General features: G+C 40.6%; 2 protein-coding genes across 5 annotated transcripts in view; one reads left to right on the top strand and one right to left on the bottom strand.

Annotated features, from left to right (window-relative positions):
* LOC142975305 (protein nubbin-like) overlaps positions 1–15,232 on the top strand; it is a 171,995-nt gene that overhangs the window by 40,903 nt on the left and 115,860 nt on the right. For 2 of the 3 annotated variants that reach the window (XM_076118072.1, XM_076118070.1), the window contains exon 1: positions 6,201–6,236. The exons of the other annotated variant lie outside the window; for it this stretch is intronic. In XM_076118072.1, the coding sequence (XP_075974187.1) occupies positions 6,216–6,236 (21 nt within the window). In that variant the 5' untranslated portion in view covers positions 6,201–6,215. Of the gene's footprint in view, positions 1–6,200; positions 6,237–15,232 lie in introns of those variants that run through there. 3 annotated transcript variants of the gene reach the window in all.
* LOC142975306 (uncharacterized) overlaps positions 1–15,232 on the bottom strand; it is a 71,534-nt gene that overhangs the window by 11,775 nt on the left and 44,527 nt on the right. The gene's annotated exons all lie outside the window — the stretch shown is intronic.

The raw sequence follows: 15,232 nt of genomic DNA, 5'->3' as shown, positions 1-15,232 counted from the left end.
ACAATTTCCATATTTCCAAGTGTATATTTTTCTCAGCGTTACGTCACATCACTCACGTTGGTCACCGCGCTGCGCCCGCGCATTCAAATGCAACGTTTATGCAAACAAGAGGGGGGCTGGGGGGGAGGGGCGCCCGCATTCATACACTGTGCTGCAATCAAAGTTATCTAATGATTTATTGATCAATACCTTTAATTGACTATGCTAATATAATTGAGGTTATGTATGTGTGCCATCTATTGAACTGAGTATGGTAACTCATTAGTTATACATTATTCTAGGTGATGATATGTTAATCGATCTTTACCTATTTGAGATATAAAGTCATGTTTATAAACTTAGTTTTATTAATTAGGGCTTACATTGCATAATATGTTAGGAACAATACGAATACATTATTTGAGACCTTCACATGATTGGCAGTAAATTCTATTAATCCAATTATACTTACAGACATAACATTACGCATGCTATGTCCGAAAGCGTAGGCAGTGTTTGAAATATTCCTTTGCTATTAAAAATGTATTTTAACCTTATTTGTAAAACCTTTTTGTCCTGTACTGAAAATCTATGATTTATTGATGCAAGTGAAAACTTAGGAAGGAGAGCGATGTAGAGTCTCAGTATATCACAACGCTGACTCGACACTTCAGCCCGGGATCAGAGTTCACACACATTCCGCGTACAAAGGGCTCTACTTATTGCAAGTCATCGTGTAGAGTCACGCTGTTACTCTCTACGTTACACGGAGATTAGCGAGATACTGCGGTTGTACTACTGATGGGTGACCGTGCAGTGCAATTTGTATTCTCTACAATTATATGTAGAGGTAAAATTTCGCGGTATTATATGACATGCTGTATAGTATGGATGGAAACGAGGCAAGGGAAGTTTGTAAAGATTGTACCAAGTGGTGGTCTTTGGGTTCTGTCTACCCCTGTGGGGAAAAAGGCGTCTCGATGTAGAGTTAGACTTAACGTGCCATTTTTAACATAGACGGGACACAATATTTTAGTATATACCAATGAAATATATAACAAAAATCACTCTTCTAAAAGAGTTCGGGTGAAAATCAAATCGTAATAAAGTGGTTACTACTACTCAAGTGCGTTATCGATCTAAACGCAGGCATGTATGGGTTAGATATTTGTTTTTATAGTGAAACGAATATCCTAGCTGTTCGCTTATTAATAAGTCTTAAAAGTAAAGATGCATAGTAAATAATTCTAGCATACTAATCATTGTAGCCAGCGAAAGACTTGTACGAGACCAACTACGAATCAATGAAATCCGCTATAAAAACTTTCAATATAACATCAAACACAGACACTAAATACAAAATTTAAAACCCTCCACTAGTTAAATCCTATGTAAACGTGACTATAATATTACGTCGTGTGTGTGTGTGTGTGTGTGTGTGGGCGGGCGGGCTGCACTGGGCGGGCGGCACCACCTGCCGTAATATCCTATTTATGAATAATGTTTTATTCTAACAGCGTGCGACCCCCCTCGCCCCTCGCCGGCCGCCCTCACCCCCCCGCACGCCCGCCCGCCGCAGGGTTGCGCTGAATGATGCAGCTCATTGTTTACTCATATTATTAACAACATTTGAATAATTGGGAAATAAGGAATATTTCTAATTTTTGGAAAAAGCATCGTGAGAACTGAATGAAGTCTCCCCTCAATGAAAGTCGTGGTCCAAACAAATGTATTTTTGAAATGTTGAAGTCAGCTCCAGATCAACTTGATTGTTTGTTATGTGAACACTATTGTGATAAAGCTGTCAGGAGTTTTAGTAAACGTTTGTGCAGCGATACGTGTGAAAACGTCACTCTCCTAACTAGTATAATGACTAAGTAAACCATTTGTGACAATGTTCCGACGTACCAACACACAAACAGCGCATTTTCACCAACATATGGTTATTCGCTGCAAAACTTTAGGACATTCTGACACTGTGTGCTGCAAACATCGTTGTGGACAGTATTTGTAGCAACTTGTGCAATATCTGAAGTCATTGGAGCACCTCGATATGTCCCAGCGTCATGACAATATCATTGAAGTCATACAAGTTGAATCGTTAGCAAATACTTGTGAATGTAACGACGTAAGTTGAGCGAGGAATGCGCAGGTATACGCTGTACGGTATATAACAGTCGTCATAAATCGGCATTGTTGCAGCCCTGCGCTCGTTATTGCTTGCTTTGTTTTTGCGCGGGGTGGGGTGGCGGGGTGGCGGGGCCCCGGGGCCCGGGCGGCGTGTCGCGGAGCCCCGCGCCGGCTTTAATTAATGGAATAACTCCGGCGAGTTGGGCCCCACACTCCGCCGACACAAATCTTTAAAGTATCGCCTCTACTAACGCGTTAGCGCGATTTATTGACGCACGAACTATTCTTCATGACGATAGCTCCTACCTCTCCACTCATATTTATCACGAGCTCTTTGAAACCACCCCCTTGCACTTCATCAAATACTCATCGCGATCTGTGTATTGCTTTTTAATCTTTAAGAGAATCGACTTCTTTGGCTGATCTATGACAAAATATATAACTTTTGTAATTTAAGTGATAAAGACGATCAGATACAAGAAGTCAACCGGTTAAGAAGGGTATAAGTAGACATCACTCTTACATTGTATGAAAACTACGTTCAGATGTTGCTCATCAAGATCGTTCGTTATTCGAGTGGTTGTCCCTACATGTGATGCATGTTAAACTGTTTCCCTGTAGCTCAGGCAGGGCGGTGTAGTGTGTGAGGTCTGGTAGCGGCGAGCACACGGTCCCGCTACACCTGTTAAATTGAACAAGGAAAATTTCCTTAACTCGGTAGTTATGTGCCGCGGGCGGAGTGCCGGGGGTGGCGCCTCCTCCTCTATATCACGTAAAAATAGTCGCAACTCCTTTCACGACCCGTATTCGCTCCGCACCTTACATTATTATGATTTAGTGGAGCACAGTTGCAGCGCTGCAGATGCCTCCCCCTCCGCCCCCGGCCGCCGCCCGCCCCCCGGGGTGGCGAGTCAGCGATGTTAGTAATAAAGCCGGCCATATTTCACACTTAGCGCGTAATGAGCGCGCGCCCAAATAATTGGATCACGTACATAACTCATTATTACCTCGCGCCTCACTTCGGCGTGCGAATGTATCATTACTTGACCCGCGCTCCGCGCCCCCCCCCCCGCCCCCCGCGCACACTTCGCCGCACCCCCAGCCTCCCTGGCGACTCCGGAGCGCAAACACAATACAAGTTTGTTAAAGGTGCAGTAGGTAGTGTGTGTGGTGGGTAGCGGCGCCGCAGCACGTCCACGTAGAGACCTCGTCGCATCTGTTTGTCGCTTGTTTGCGAGCGTCTGCTGACGCTCCTGGTATAGAGTGCGCCGCGCTCCTAGATGTCGGTCGAGATATGATTGCGGCACGTCCAGCTCGTCAGCCGGCGGGCAGCGCGGCCGGCGGCGGCGCACTGATCGTTTTTATGTGCACATAAATAGCTTAACATGAAATGTAACGATTATTCAAACACGCAGAACCTCAGTTAATTATATTTTTTCCCAGTTTTTGTGGTAGTCGTCGGTATAATTAATATGTAGATTACTTTCTATAAGTAGGAGCGCACGGTTAATCCGGCGTCCGTCAGCGGCACGATAGAGCGGCTCCGTCAGGCGTCCGGCATAAATCAGTCGCGCGCACGCAACGCGCGCCGCCGCGCCGCCCGCCTCGTCCCCACGCAGTGTTATTCAACTTTAACATTTACCACGCAGCCGTTAGCATATTCATGGCGAGCGAGTATAATTTCACCCTTTCTTTGTAATGAATATGGAAATGGAAGAAAGTTCTCGCGACTTAAAAACTAGTTGCTACTGTAATTGGCGGTAGTTTGATAGTTTTTGTGTAGTGCCCTGCGCGGGCGCACGTCTCACTCGGAGCCAGTGAAGCGCCTCGCACGCTCCTCACTCGCACACACACCGGCCACTGCTCTACACTTACACCGCTCGCTCCCTACACTCAGTACATCACAGCACACACCACACTCTGCACACTGACGAGCGAGGTTCCTTGAGCCGGACCACGTCGAAGGTCGCCACTTGATAGTCATCACTGATAACATCAGATTAGTTTTCTATTAGTGTAACATTGTGTATGATCTAGATAATTATAACATATCGCGGAGAGGTGAGCGGTATCTGCTGTGTGATCGGCGACAGCGATACATTGCTATCGATAGTTTCATGTAAAACTACGAACATGTCGTATGTTTGTTATCTACACTATCGACATTTACTAATGACGCTATTTATCAACATACACACAAACACACATACTTGCCGGTCCCAGTTAATTATAGTAGAGCTCATCATACTCTGAATCAACTAAATAAAAGTCATGACACAAATACAGAATTTTACATCATAATTGTATCAGTATTTATACTATAACAGCATCAAAATCACGACGGAGAAACAAAATAGTCAGTAAATTGTCTTTTTGGTTTTTATTGAAAGTAGATTAATCAATGAGCAGAACTCTCCCCCTTAGCATGAGTAAGCATTAAAACTAAAATAAATGTCACACTTATAACGTCATTTCACATCATTGTAGATGACACTGCAATATCGTCGTGTTGACAGATTGGTAGCAACTCTACGAACGACTCTGCCTCAACACAGAGTATTGTATTAGTATCATAATTCTTCTAGAATTGAGGAATACAACAATTACTTATAAATGGTTTAAATGGTTTACTTGTTGTTAAAGAACGTATAGGCGATAGTAAGGGGGCCTTCAAAAATGATAGATTTTTGACTGTCAGCTGACAGTGTTGAAGCCCAAAAATGTAGCCTTACCTTTTCACGTGCTTTTCATTCTTAATTGACTTGTTGCTAAGAGTGATATAATTAATAATAAGTCGATGTACATATATTAACATCAGTTAACAAGTGAGTGTGATGTCGCGGGTCTGCCCGGCGGGGCGCGGCGTGGTGCGGCGTGGCTCGGCGTGGTGTGTGGACACAATCTACCTCATACTGCTCCCATTATCTAATTAACGTCCGATCGCGGCGACCGCCAGCGCCCGGTGACGACGCTCAATTAATATCAATGTTTTAATTTGTTTATTTATTGACACAATTTGTCTGTCTACCCTCTATCAGTACCGTGACTAACTCACTGATGTAAACCCATAACAACGACGCTGTAGTATTTCAATATTCTGATGTAAGGCGATTAACACACTGCCCCGCACCACGCAGCGTAGCGCGTGAATGCGTGTTCGAACGTTGCTTGTAAGTATCTCCGTTTGTATGGAAAACGCACGAACGCGCGTGATCCGCATGAACGCGCGTGGATGCATTTTCTGTGTGTTAGACTATGCGTGTTTTCCATACAAACGGAGATACTTACAAGCAACGTTCGAACACGCATTCACGCGCTACGCTGCGTGGTGCGGGGCAGTGTGTTAAGCGCCTAAGTTCGCTCCAAAATTGCTTGCCAGTTGAACTTATTGCATAATGCATAATTCATAGATTGTGGTCAGGTCTACGCTATACATTTTGCCCTAGAAAGCGACCCATGCAAATGTGGTTTATTAAGGTTTAAAGGTACATATTATGCTATCCCATTTATGGTCAGTGTGTCAAAATTATTTCATATGAAATTTTGACATTCACTGTAAACCATCGACATCACGTTTTGGTTAAACGTTTCAGAACGTCACGATGACTAGCTAACAAAGTGTTTACAACAAAACATCTAATGTGCAACGAATTTGGAAAAAAACTACAGAATTCAATGAGCTGATAACAATGTTACATTCATTAAGTTTATTATCTTAAGATAAGTATTTTATCCTAAGTAACGATAACACAGACGCCTTATGTTCGCACAGAATTTGACTAATACATGGGTGTGTATGTTTTAATCCCAAGGGAAAATAATGACGCCAATCGTCGCTGTTTATGTGATAAGAGTTTTGTTCAAAGATAACGTGTTATTATCACTAATGCGCTGAGTGATATAATAAGTATTGTAGTATGTTCGTCGTGGTGAAAGCGCACGGTGCGCGCGCAACCTTTGCGCCCGCGCACTGACCTACCGACCCGACGCGACCGACCACTGACCGACCACTGACCGACTGCTGACTGAAGTGACCGATGTGGCTGATACACTCTAACGTGACAATATTTGGTTACAAGTGCTTTTTGATGTGAAGTTGTATTGCAATGGGAACCTTTAATGATATGGTGAGTTTGTTGTATGCTGTGGCATCTGCCTAACTACAAATACATATATGTTGCAATTTTATATTAATTAATTATGTTACACCTGTTTTGTGATTTATGAAGATAGGATAAAAAAGAAAATAAAATACGCGAGCATTGTGATTTTACAGAGTGCGTTGTGTACTTCTTAGTAGCTAGTTATAATTGTAAAGTAATATGAGCACGGTGACGCTCAGGTACAGTTAGCCGTAGACGACTGACCTTTACCTCAGGGTCAACAATTATACCTGCTTTCTTTACAATTCTATTTTTTATAAACGAGCAGCGTTAATACTACGCTACGAGCTAAAAACAGGGAGAAAGTATTTTAAATTGGACTGATATTTGCAATTACAGCGATCGCCCCTGCGTTTACTTTCCTCCAATTGCACTTCAAAGTTCAAGTTCACGGAGAAATGGCATAAAAAATGTAGCAACCGGGAGTCGAGCGGGTACCGTTAGCGGTTAGCGCCGGCGGCTCCGCGCCCGGTCCCGCGCCCGGTCCCGCGCCGCGCCCGCGCCGCGCCGCGCTGACATTAAGTGCGCGCTACACACCTGCGCGTACGCACTGTTTCGGCGCATCGCGATAAACGCCGAGCGCACGATAAGTCTATTAACTAGTATTAACGCGTCCCTCCGCCTGAATATTTACTATTATTCGGCTCTATTTTATAAAATATAAACGACATTTTTATGCGGCGACACTCCTGCCTCGTTAATTCTTGCTCACAGATAGCGATCACGCTTGACTTATCGTACGATAGTGCAGCCAAATGTCTCGCCGCTTTATCTACGTTATGTTAAATGCACATCTCTTTGTCCGTTTGTGTGTTACAATGTTAAAAAGAGCGAGCGAGCGTGTAGAGGAAAGTTTATATTAATCGCTACCATCGGTTAAAGAATTTGTTTAATATTAAAACGTTATCAGAGGGTCCGGGGCACGCGCGTGCGCCGATGTTCAATAGTTTATTTTTAATAAATAGTTAATTTTCTTTATTGCAATTTATTAGGAAGCCCACAGATAGATAGAGCGGCCTCCCGCGCACCGGGGCTCTAATTGAAGGTGGAATCAATAAGTCAGTCGCGCTGTATCGCCAATAATGATCGCGAGTTATGCCGCGCCGCGCCGCGCCGCCCCGCGCCCGCCCCGCGCCCGCGCCGATCCGCGATACCGGCCGGTCACGACGCGGTAACCGGCCGCAACACGCCGATACGTGAAAATTATGAAAATGTACACATATTTATCAAGATGACCGGTCCTGCTTGATGCTGTGCTGCTGTGAACACCGCTCAACGCGAGCGATAAGGGTTACCTCCAGTACTCCGCTATCAGGAGCTATCACCGTGGGAAGCGTAACCTGGCGCGGTGCAAAAACGCACAGAATGTAACTGTATTTAATAAAGGAGTGACCGCCGCCGCCGACCTGTGACGGCTCACAACGGTTCTTCGTAAGTCCTGCACTAACATACTACTTTCTTTATGTTTTTCACGTGTTCTTTACATAGTTAACTAGATACAGACGTTCTCAAAGTTTTTCTGTTAAACATATCAGAAAGCATTCATACGTAAACAAGTGTACCATGTTTGGTGGTCAGGCATTCTGAATTATGGTTGTTTAAAGTATTTACCCCCGGTTTCTGAGGTACATTTAGCGGTAGTTAATCTATTCAATAGCGTTTAAACTCATACAAAAAAAACGCTATTTAATAGATAAACTACCGCTAAATGTACCTCAGAAACCGGGCATAAGTCTGTTGTATTTCATAGATTTAACTCAGTAACATACAATGTAGATATCTGTTTGTCATGATGTAAAAAAGGGGATAATTTTAATTTAATAACAAGAAGAACATGTGTAACAAGAGGAATGAATTAAAATAACTAACAGGTACATTGCTGAACGGCTTATGAATAAGCTTAGCGAGAACTTTGTATAATCTAATCTATCATAAAACTCTTAATCGTGCTCTCAATCGACTGGAGAACCTTTTGTTTCGTCCGTGTAAAAACGTACAGTTTTGGCCGGATTCACCACTTCTGAATAAGTAACAGTTAGCTTTATCAGTTGGTTTCCTACATTATCTATCACTTTATCTATCTATTAGATAGCCCACACTTTACCCTTACATCCATAATATCAAACAATTAGCTAATCCTGATGTTCGCATTGCAGTACAAAGTACAAGAGCATATATTATCCAGTCATTTTGCATAGAGGAAAAAACGTGAGAACGACACCATTGACCATATTACCATGTGCAAACATAAACATATGGTGCAACACTATAAATAGTGCATATTTATTAGACGAGCAGGCAATAAAACTGTGAACACTATAAATTAGAATATGCAAGAGTATGCAAGAGTATGCAAGTGCCGACACGCATCGTAACACAATGCGGCTATTAGTTTCAAACAACTCAGATTTATTACCTAACTGCTTCTTAACTGACTAGATACATTTATGATTTTGTTTCGATTTTTATAAATATTTAAAATATTAAAGAAATTGAAAAAATATTCCTAATAACGTACAGGACGACTTATAATTAAAACTAGCTTTTGCCCGCGACTTCGTCTGCATAGTTTGTGACAGAATTATCATACAAACTTACATCCCCTATTTTATCCCCTTGGGGATAAAATTGATCAAAATCCTTTCTTAGCGGATGCCAACGTCATAACATATTCTTGAATGCCAAATTTCAGCCCGATCCGTCCGGACTGTGTACCTTTCAGTTAAGTATATAATATGTAGGTATGTTTAGATTACACACACTTTATCGTGTAACCGATACTTTTACGATCAGATGTTGACCCACACGAGATCATATTTAACGTTAATACTTCACAAAGTTAATTAAATATGACACTAACTAGCATCTTAATGAATGGGTCGCGGCGCGATCGTATCCGATCTGAGCCGAGCACAGCCGAGCACCCACGAGCGGCTGACGTACGGCACCGCGCGCGCATCAACACGACACACCGACGTACACCCGCCTCGCAAATTAATCCTACTAATATTGTAAATTCGAAAGTTTGTGAGAATGTATGTATGTATGTATCGATGTTTGTTACTTTTTCACGCAAATACAACTGATCCGATTACAATGAAATTTGGTATGTAGGTAGCTAAGACCCAGAATAACACATAAGCTACTATTTATCCCGGAGTTTCCGAGGAATCGGGATTTACGCATGAAGGGTTTCCACGCGGACTAACTCGCGGGCGGCTAGGCCGGCGGCTCTAGTCATTAAATACATATGTATTATTAAGTAAAAATAAATATTTCAATATTTTTGGACTGCTCACACACGGTCATCCGATTCCAAACTAAGCAGGTCTTGTACTTAACCAGACAACTGATAAACATACTTATATACTTTTAAATAGATTTAGATAGACTTAGATAGATTTACATTTACAAACATTTACAAACAGGCTGAAAACAAACACGCGTGTTCATCACACAAATATTTGTCCCGGGTGGGATTCGAACCTGCCACTGCGCTATGGATATTGCAGCGAGGTGACCAGTGTACCCACTGCGCCAAACGTGCATTATTCATAAAAAATAGCAAGACCACACATACACAATTGATTAATAACTTTATATTAATTTATTTTTATTTCACATTATTTACGATGCATTAGCAATTTATATAAAGTTCAAAATAGTAATTTAAGTGCACTTGATTGAGTATGACATAAACTGTCATTCTTGTCATATTCTACGAAACTACAATATTTCATACAAAACTCATAATTTTGTTTGTCATAAAGTAAGTTGTAATAGTCATAAATATGGGTACAACAGTTTTAACTACATATATCTTTATTTAGTTGGAGAGCTGTTTTGTTTGAATTTTCTGGACGTTTATAAGTTATTTGATAGTTAGATGTTATCTACTTAATTGTTAACGCCCTCTGTCAACTTGTCAAGCTTTTTAGTTCATAGTATAGTCCACGAGATATATGTATATGTTACTGTAAAAGCCCGAACTGTGGTAAATCCTAAGATTTTCCGGTAAAACCTAAGATTTACCAACTCTCAATGGTAAAAGTCCGAACAAGCCAGAGTTTAAAAACTATGTTACGATATATAAAAAAATCCTTCTTCATAACAATGTTTATAACTATTTCACGGTATAATTATATACTGTGACATAGTTATAAAGAAGGACTTTTGGGCAAAGCGACATGGGTAGGTTAGGTTAGGAGGATCCGGCGACATCTCGACATCATCAAGTGAATATAGGTAAAAGTTTGAAATAAAAGAATTTTTCGGACTTTTACCATTGCGAGTTGGTAAATCTTAGGTTATACCGGAAAATCTTAGGATTTACCACCGTTCGGGCTTTTACAGTAACATATACACTGTCACATTTTCATTCGTACTTTTATGAAATGAAAATGTCAATACATATATTGCTGATGAATGTACTTATATTATTATTTTAATTGATAGAAATCACATTTATAATAGGAAATTATCCTTGAAGCAACGCTTAGGTCTCTACCTGATGAGAGGAGATAACTGGAATTCAAAATAAATTTTATATTTTGTTATTACATTTATTTATGTTATTTCATTAATAAAAAACTTTTACCCATTGCATCAGAAATTATTCCATGTGTGGTCCAATTCGATTTAAATATTTAATTAGAGACGTGTAAATATTAGAGATGAAACGGATATCCGGTAACTATCCGGTATCCGGCCTATCCGGCGGCTTTAATACTATCCGGCCGAATACCGGATAACTACTATTCGGCCGGATAGACATCCGGCCGAAATAAAAAAAGGTCTGGATAAAAAAAATTGTTTAGTAATTATTTACTTTATTTAGTAAGACTTAAGAACTTGAAATTTTCAAATAACAATAGCACAATGAAATAATAACCTAAAGTCACGCACGTGTCTGCACTGCAATCGACACAATAAGTCAATGAATGAAAGAATTGCTAACTTCGCTCATCAACGAAAAGACCCGAATCAAACCGAGGCCACCCGGTCGTTCGCACGTCGCCTACGCCAAGTGTGTGTGCGCTGCACCAAACGGCTAAGGTCCGCCGAATATTCGGCGGCCGGATATCCGGCTATCCGGCCAGGTGGTAGGCCGAATATCCGGTATCCGGTATCCGGCCAAACTGCTATCCGTTTCATCTCTAGTAAATATTGTTTTTGTTTAGTTCTGATTGTTAGTTATAGTCATAGCATAAAAACATAATTAAATATGACATGTTATTTTTTAATTTTGGTAATTAATTAAAACGTAATAAATTTTATTTGACCTTTCTTTTTGAAGGCGTAATCAGAAGTGCAAAAAATACTGTGTTGGTAATATTATTATTTCAATATGTATGAGGGTTAAACTGAAAGAACGTACTAATTAAACGAGAGTCCTGCAGGTACGCAACTGTATGGTTCCGTACAGTAGCGTGATTGTCTACCACTATCGACTTTCGACCACCTAGCTATAAAAATATTATAGTCATCATATATGAGCCTTCAGCGTCTTTGAGTTAAAGGTCGGATGAACAATCGTATTCAGGCAGTTTTAAATAGGTACTTACTTAGCTTCGGTTTCATCATTATTTCCTCGTGTTTCGTTTCCGTCTACGGCATTAGTACTACGTCTATTGTAAATCTTGCTCTTCCGTATATTTAACATATCTTTGACCCCTTCCCTTAATTAAATCTCCTCTCTCTCTTAACACCATAAAATAAAACGATAGGTTTACTGTGTATGATTAGAAGGTTTATCCCACAATCCATCAAAGTAGACACAGCAATAAGTTTTAAATATATGCTCCGGTACTGCATACAATGTAACAAGGAACAATTTCATCAACATTTCCCAACAATACAACGGACAGTTGACTGTGGCGCGGTTAAACGTTTTTCTCATACGCTTTGGCGCAAGCGGCGAAAGTCATACGCTTTGACATGATGCACTGAATTCATTTAGCTAATTGAATAGATGGTATATACGATTAGCGCGCAAAAACAGCGCAAATACGCGGTACGAGATGACATGTGAAATTAAACAATGCTGTATTATAAATTCATATGAAGTAGTGTGGAAGGAGATAGATAATCTGATGAATGTACGATGCGCGTTCGGTTCGCGGAGAGCAGAAAAAAGCGGTCGCCGGTGAATCCGTGCTCGTTACATAATCAGACGATCTGATGTCGTCGCCACTCGTCGCCACTCGTCGCCAGCTCCCACTCGCCCGAGGACCCAGAGCCGCTAATATGACGCTCACACTCATCGCATGTGACGCTTGCTATATTCATATTCGGTTCGGCAATAACGAAACCGACTCGATTCACTTGTTCGGCTTGTGCTCATCGGGTTCATCTACACATATTCGGTTTTGCCGGCCGGTAAGGCCGAACCGAATTTGTGTGTAGCAAGCACACACTAACTGTAGCTGTGACACCTTTCACAGTCAAAAGTTATCAAAACACAATTCAATGATTGAATTTACGAAGATGAATAAAAACCGAACTAGGTATGCAATAACTTTTCAGTTCTGACATTTATGTTTTAAAATTATTGAATAAAATGCTCACAATACTGTTCATTAAGTTTTAATGACTTTACAGCCCGAAGCAAGACGAATATAATATATTATAATATCTTGCATAAATGGCATTTGTTCATAATTTTAATACAAGTACTAGTTATGTTCATGGTATAAATATTACGACAACCACTATATCTAATGTACCAAGATTATTTAAATTAATTGCGAGGCAGTTTTATAAAAGGTGTTAACAGTAATTAACTAACAAATCACCCGGTATCACTTGCCACCCTGGTCGCGATGTTATCTAAGTAATATTAGTTATACATTGCAATATATGGTACATATGGATATGATATTGTGTTAATTAAGCTTTGTTATAGTTTTAAATGTCAATGTAGATCGTTTTATGTTATAAATTACAATTATTAACAATTTGAAATAAATTACATTATTTATCTTGTTTGATGAGAATTTCTTATATATTTTTTTAATATAATAAGATCTCCTTCAATATGGAAAAATATTCTCAATGTTGCACAGTACTGGGGTCAGCCGTCAAAAGCGTCTTTGAGTAATCGGGGAATTGAGTTCCTGCTCTTTTTTGGAGTCGGTTAATAAGATACCGCAGTTGTACGTCTAACCAAAATAATTCAAATTAGGTTTAGCAGCTCGATAAAAAATTTGGTTATACACATGCTAAGTACTTAGGTATGAAGTCTATCAGACAGTCAATCAGTCAGGTTAATGTGGACGTAAAATAACCATAGTCATATGATAGTAGAGCTAAAATAATTTTGCCATAGTTTTTTGTGTTGGTTGCGCATGCGCGGGTGTGTATTTGAACACTAGACCGGTTGCACCGGATGCCTGGCGTGTTGTTGTGTCTACCCACTGTACCCACTATACCCACTCTGCCCACGGTTGTAAACAATACACAGTCAATACTATACCTTTACTATGTTAGTGACTTATGTCGGGAAGTTAAATATATTACTACATGCTGGTGACTTTTGACAGCGTTGAAATATTGTACAACACATTTACTGGCTTTAATGTAATGTGTTTTGTAAACAATTTGACACTAGAGGTCAAAATATATGACTGTTTTTATAATTTATGCAGTTAGTTTTAGAGAACTATTTGAAAACGATGAGTTTGTTACTTCATGTAGAGTTAGTTGAGTGAAGTGCGTGGGTCATCGTGCAGTGATTACGTGCGACATATTAAAGCCCCCGGCGAGGCGCAAAAAAGCGCGTCCATTCATATGCACGGGGAGGAGTGCGGTCAGTTTTTGCTTGGCCGGACGTTCCCCGCGTTTTATTTGTAAATTGGGCGCGCGGCCGCGGTGCGGAGCGGTGCGGAGCCGCGCGGAGATGTGCGGTAACGAGGCCGCGTCATTCAAATGCGCGACTAGTTTTTGTAGAGGCGCATAATTGAATACGAATGCGTACTCGGAACGAATCTAATGCGAGATGAAATAATGAAGGTTGTTTATACAGGCGCGTCGCCTCGGTCGCCTCGGTCGCCTGCACCCGCTCCACGCACATGTACACGATGTAGTGCACTCATTAGGCAGGGTGTAACGAGGTGTCGCGTGATGGGCCACGAGAGCAGGTAATTAACGCGCAATCACCGCACTGCCAGTGATAAGAAACGCTGTTGGTTTGATTGTGGCCCTTACTCGGCGGCTCGGCGCTTTCGCCAAACGTTTTTATTCACAAGTGATTATGGACAGTTTAACATACGCTCATGGACCGACCATTACTGATGTATTCACTAACACATTACATGGAGATGCAACTGCACTAATAACGATCATAACATTAGCTTAATGATCAGTACATCTCTTATTTGTTTTACCATCCATATTGTATATTCACCTGTAGTCCTTACATTTATCAACAATCTTTACAGTGACATAAATAGAAATCGATTTTTAACTAAGTACCACAAACAAAAATAGATTCAAATTATCTAATCAATTGTACTTCGTTCATCGAATGACTCAACAGTCTCATACCTATTAATTAATTCTAACCAAGTCAACACAATAGGGTAGCTAGCGTTGTTACTTGTATGTATGTATGTATGTACATATGTATGTATGTGTTGAATCCTAGGCAAATACAATCATATTGTGTGGTTGTAACGAAGTTTGTTCAGTGATATTACGCGCCGTCTCGCGGGACTAAACGATCAACTTCACTCCCTAACCAATATGAATTAATAATATTAGGTAGGAATTGTATTGGACAAACTGTTTGCCATACATTCTGAACGATTTTTATGTAATTTTTTTACATTTTCACTACCAAAGATTTCGTGGAACACTTTTGATTTAAGATCTAGATTGGTATGAAGAATATTTTCGAGTTTGAATAAGCTCTACCTCAAAAAAATCTCTCCAGGAACGTTTTGGAATCAACACCATTGTCA

This window comes from Anticarsia gemmatalis, chromosome 9 (genome assembly GCF_050436995.1).
Source record: "Anticarsia gemmatalis isolate Benzon Research Colony breed Stoneville strain chromosome 9, ilAntGemm2 primary, whole genome shotgun sequence".
In the NCBI taxonomy this organism is placed as follows: Eukaryota; Metazoa; Arthropoda; class Insecta; order Lepidoptera; family Erebidae; genus Anticarsia; species Anticarsia gemmatalis.
This window is presented reverse-complemented; position numbering and strand designations above follow the sequence as displayed.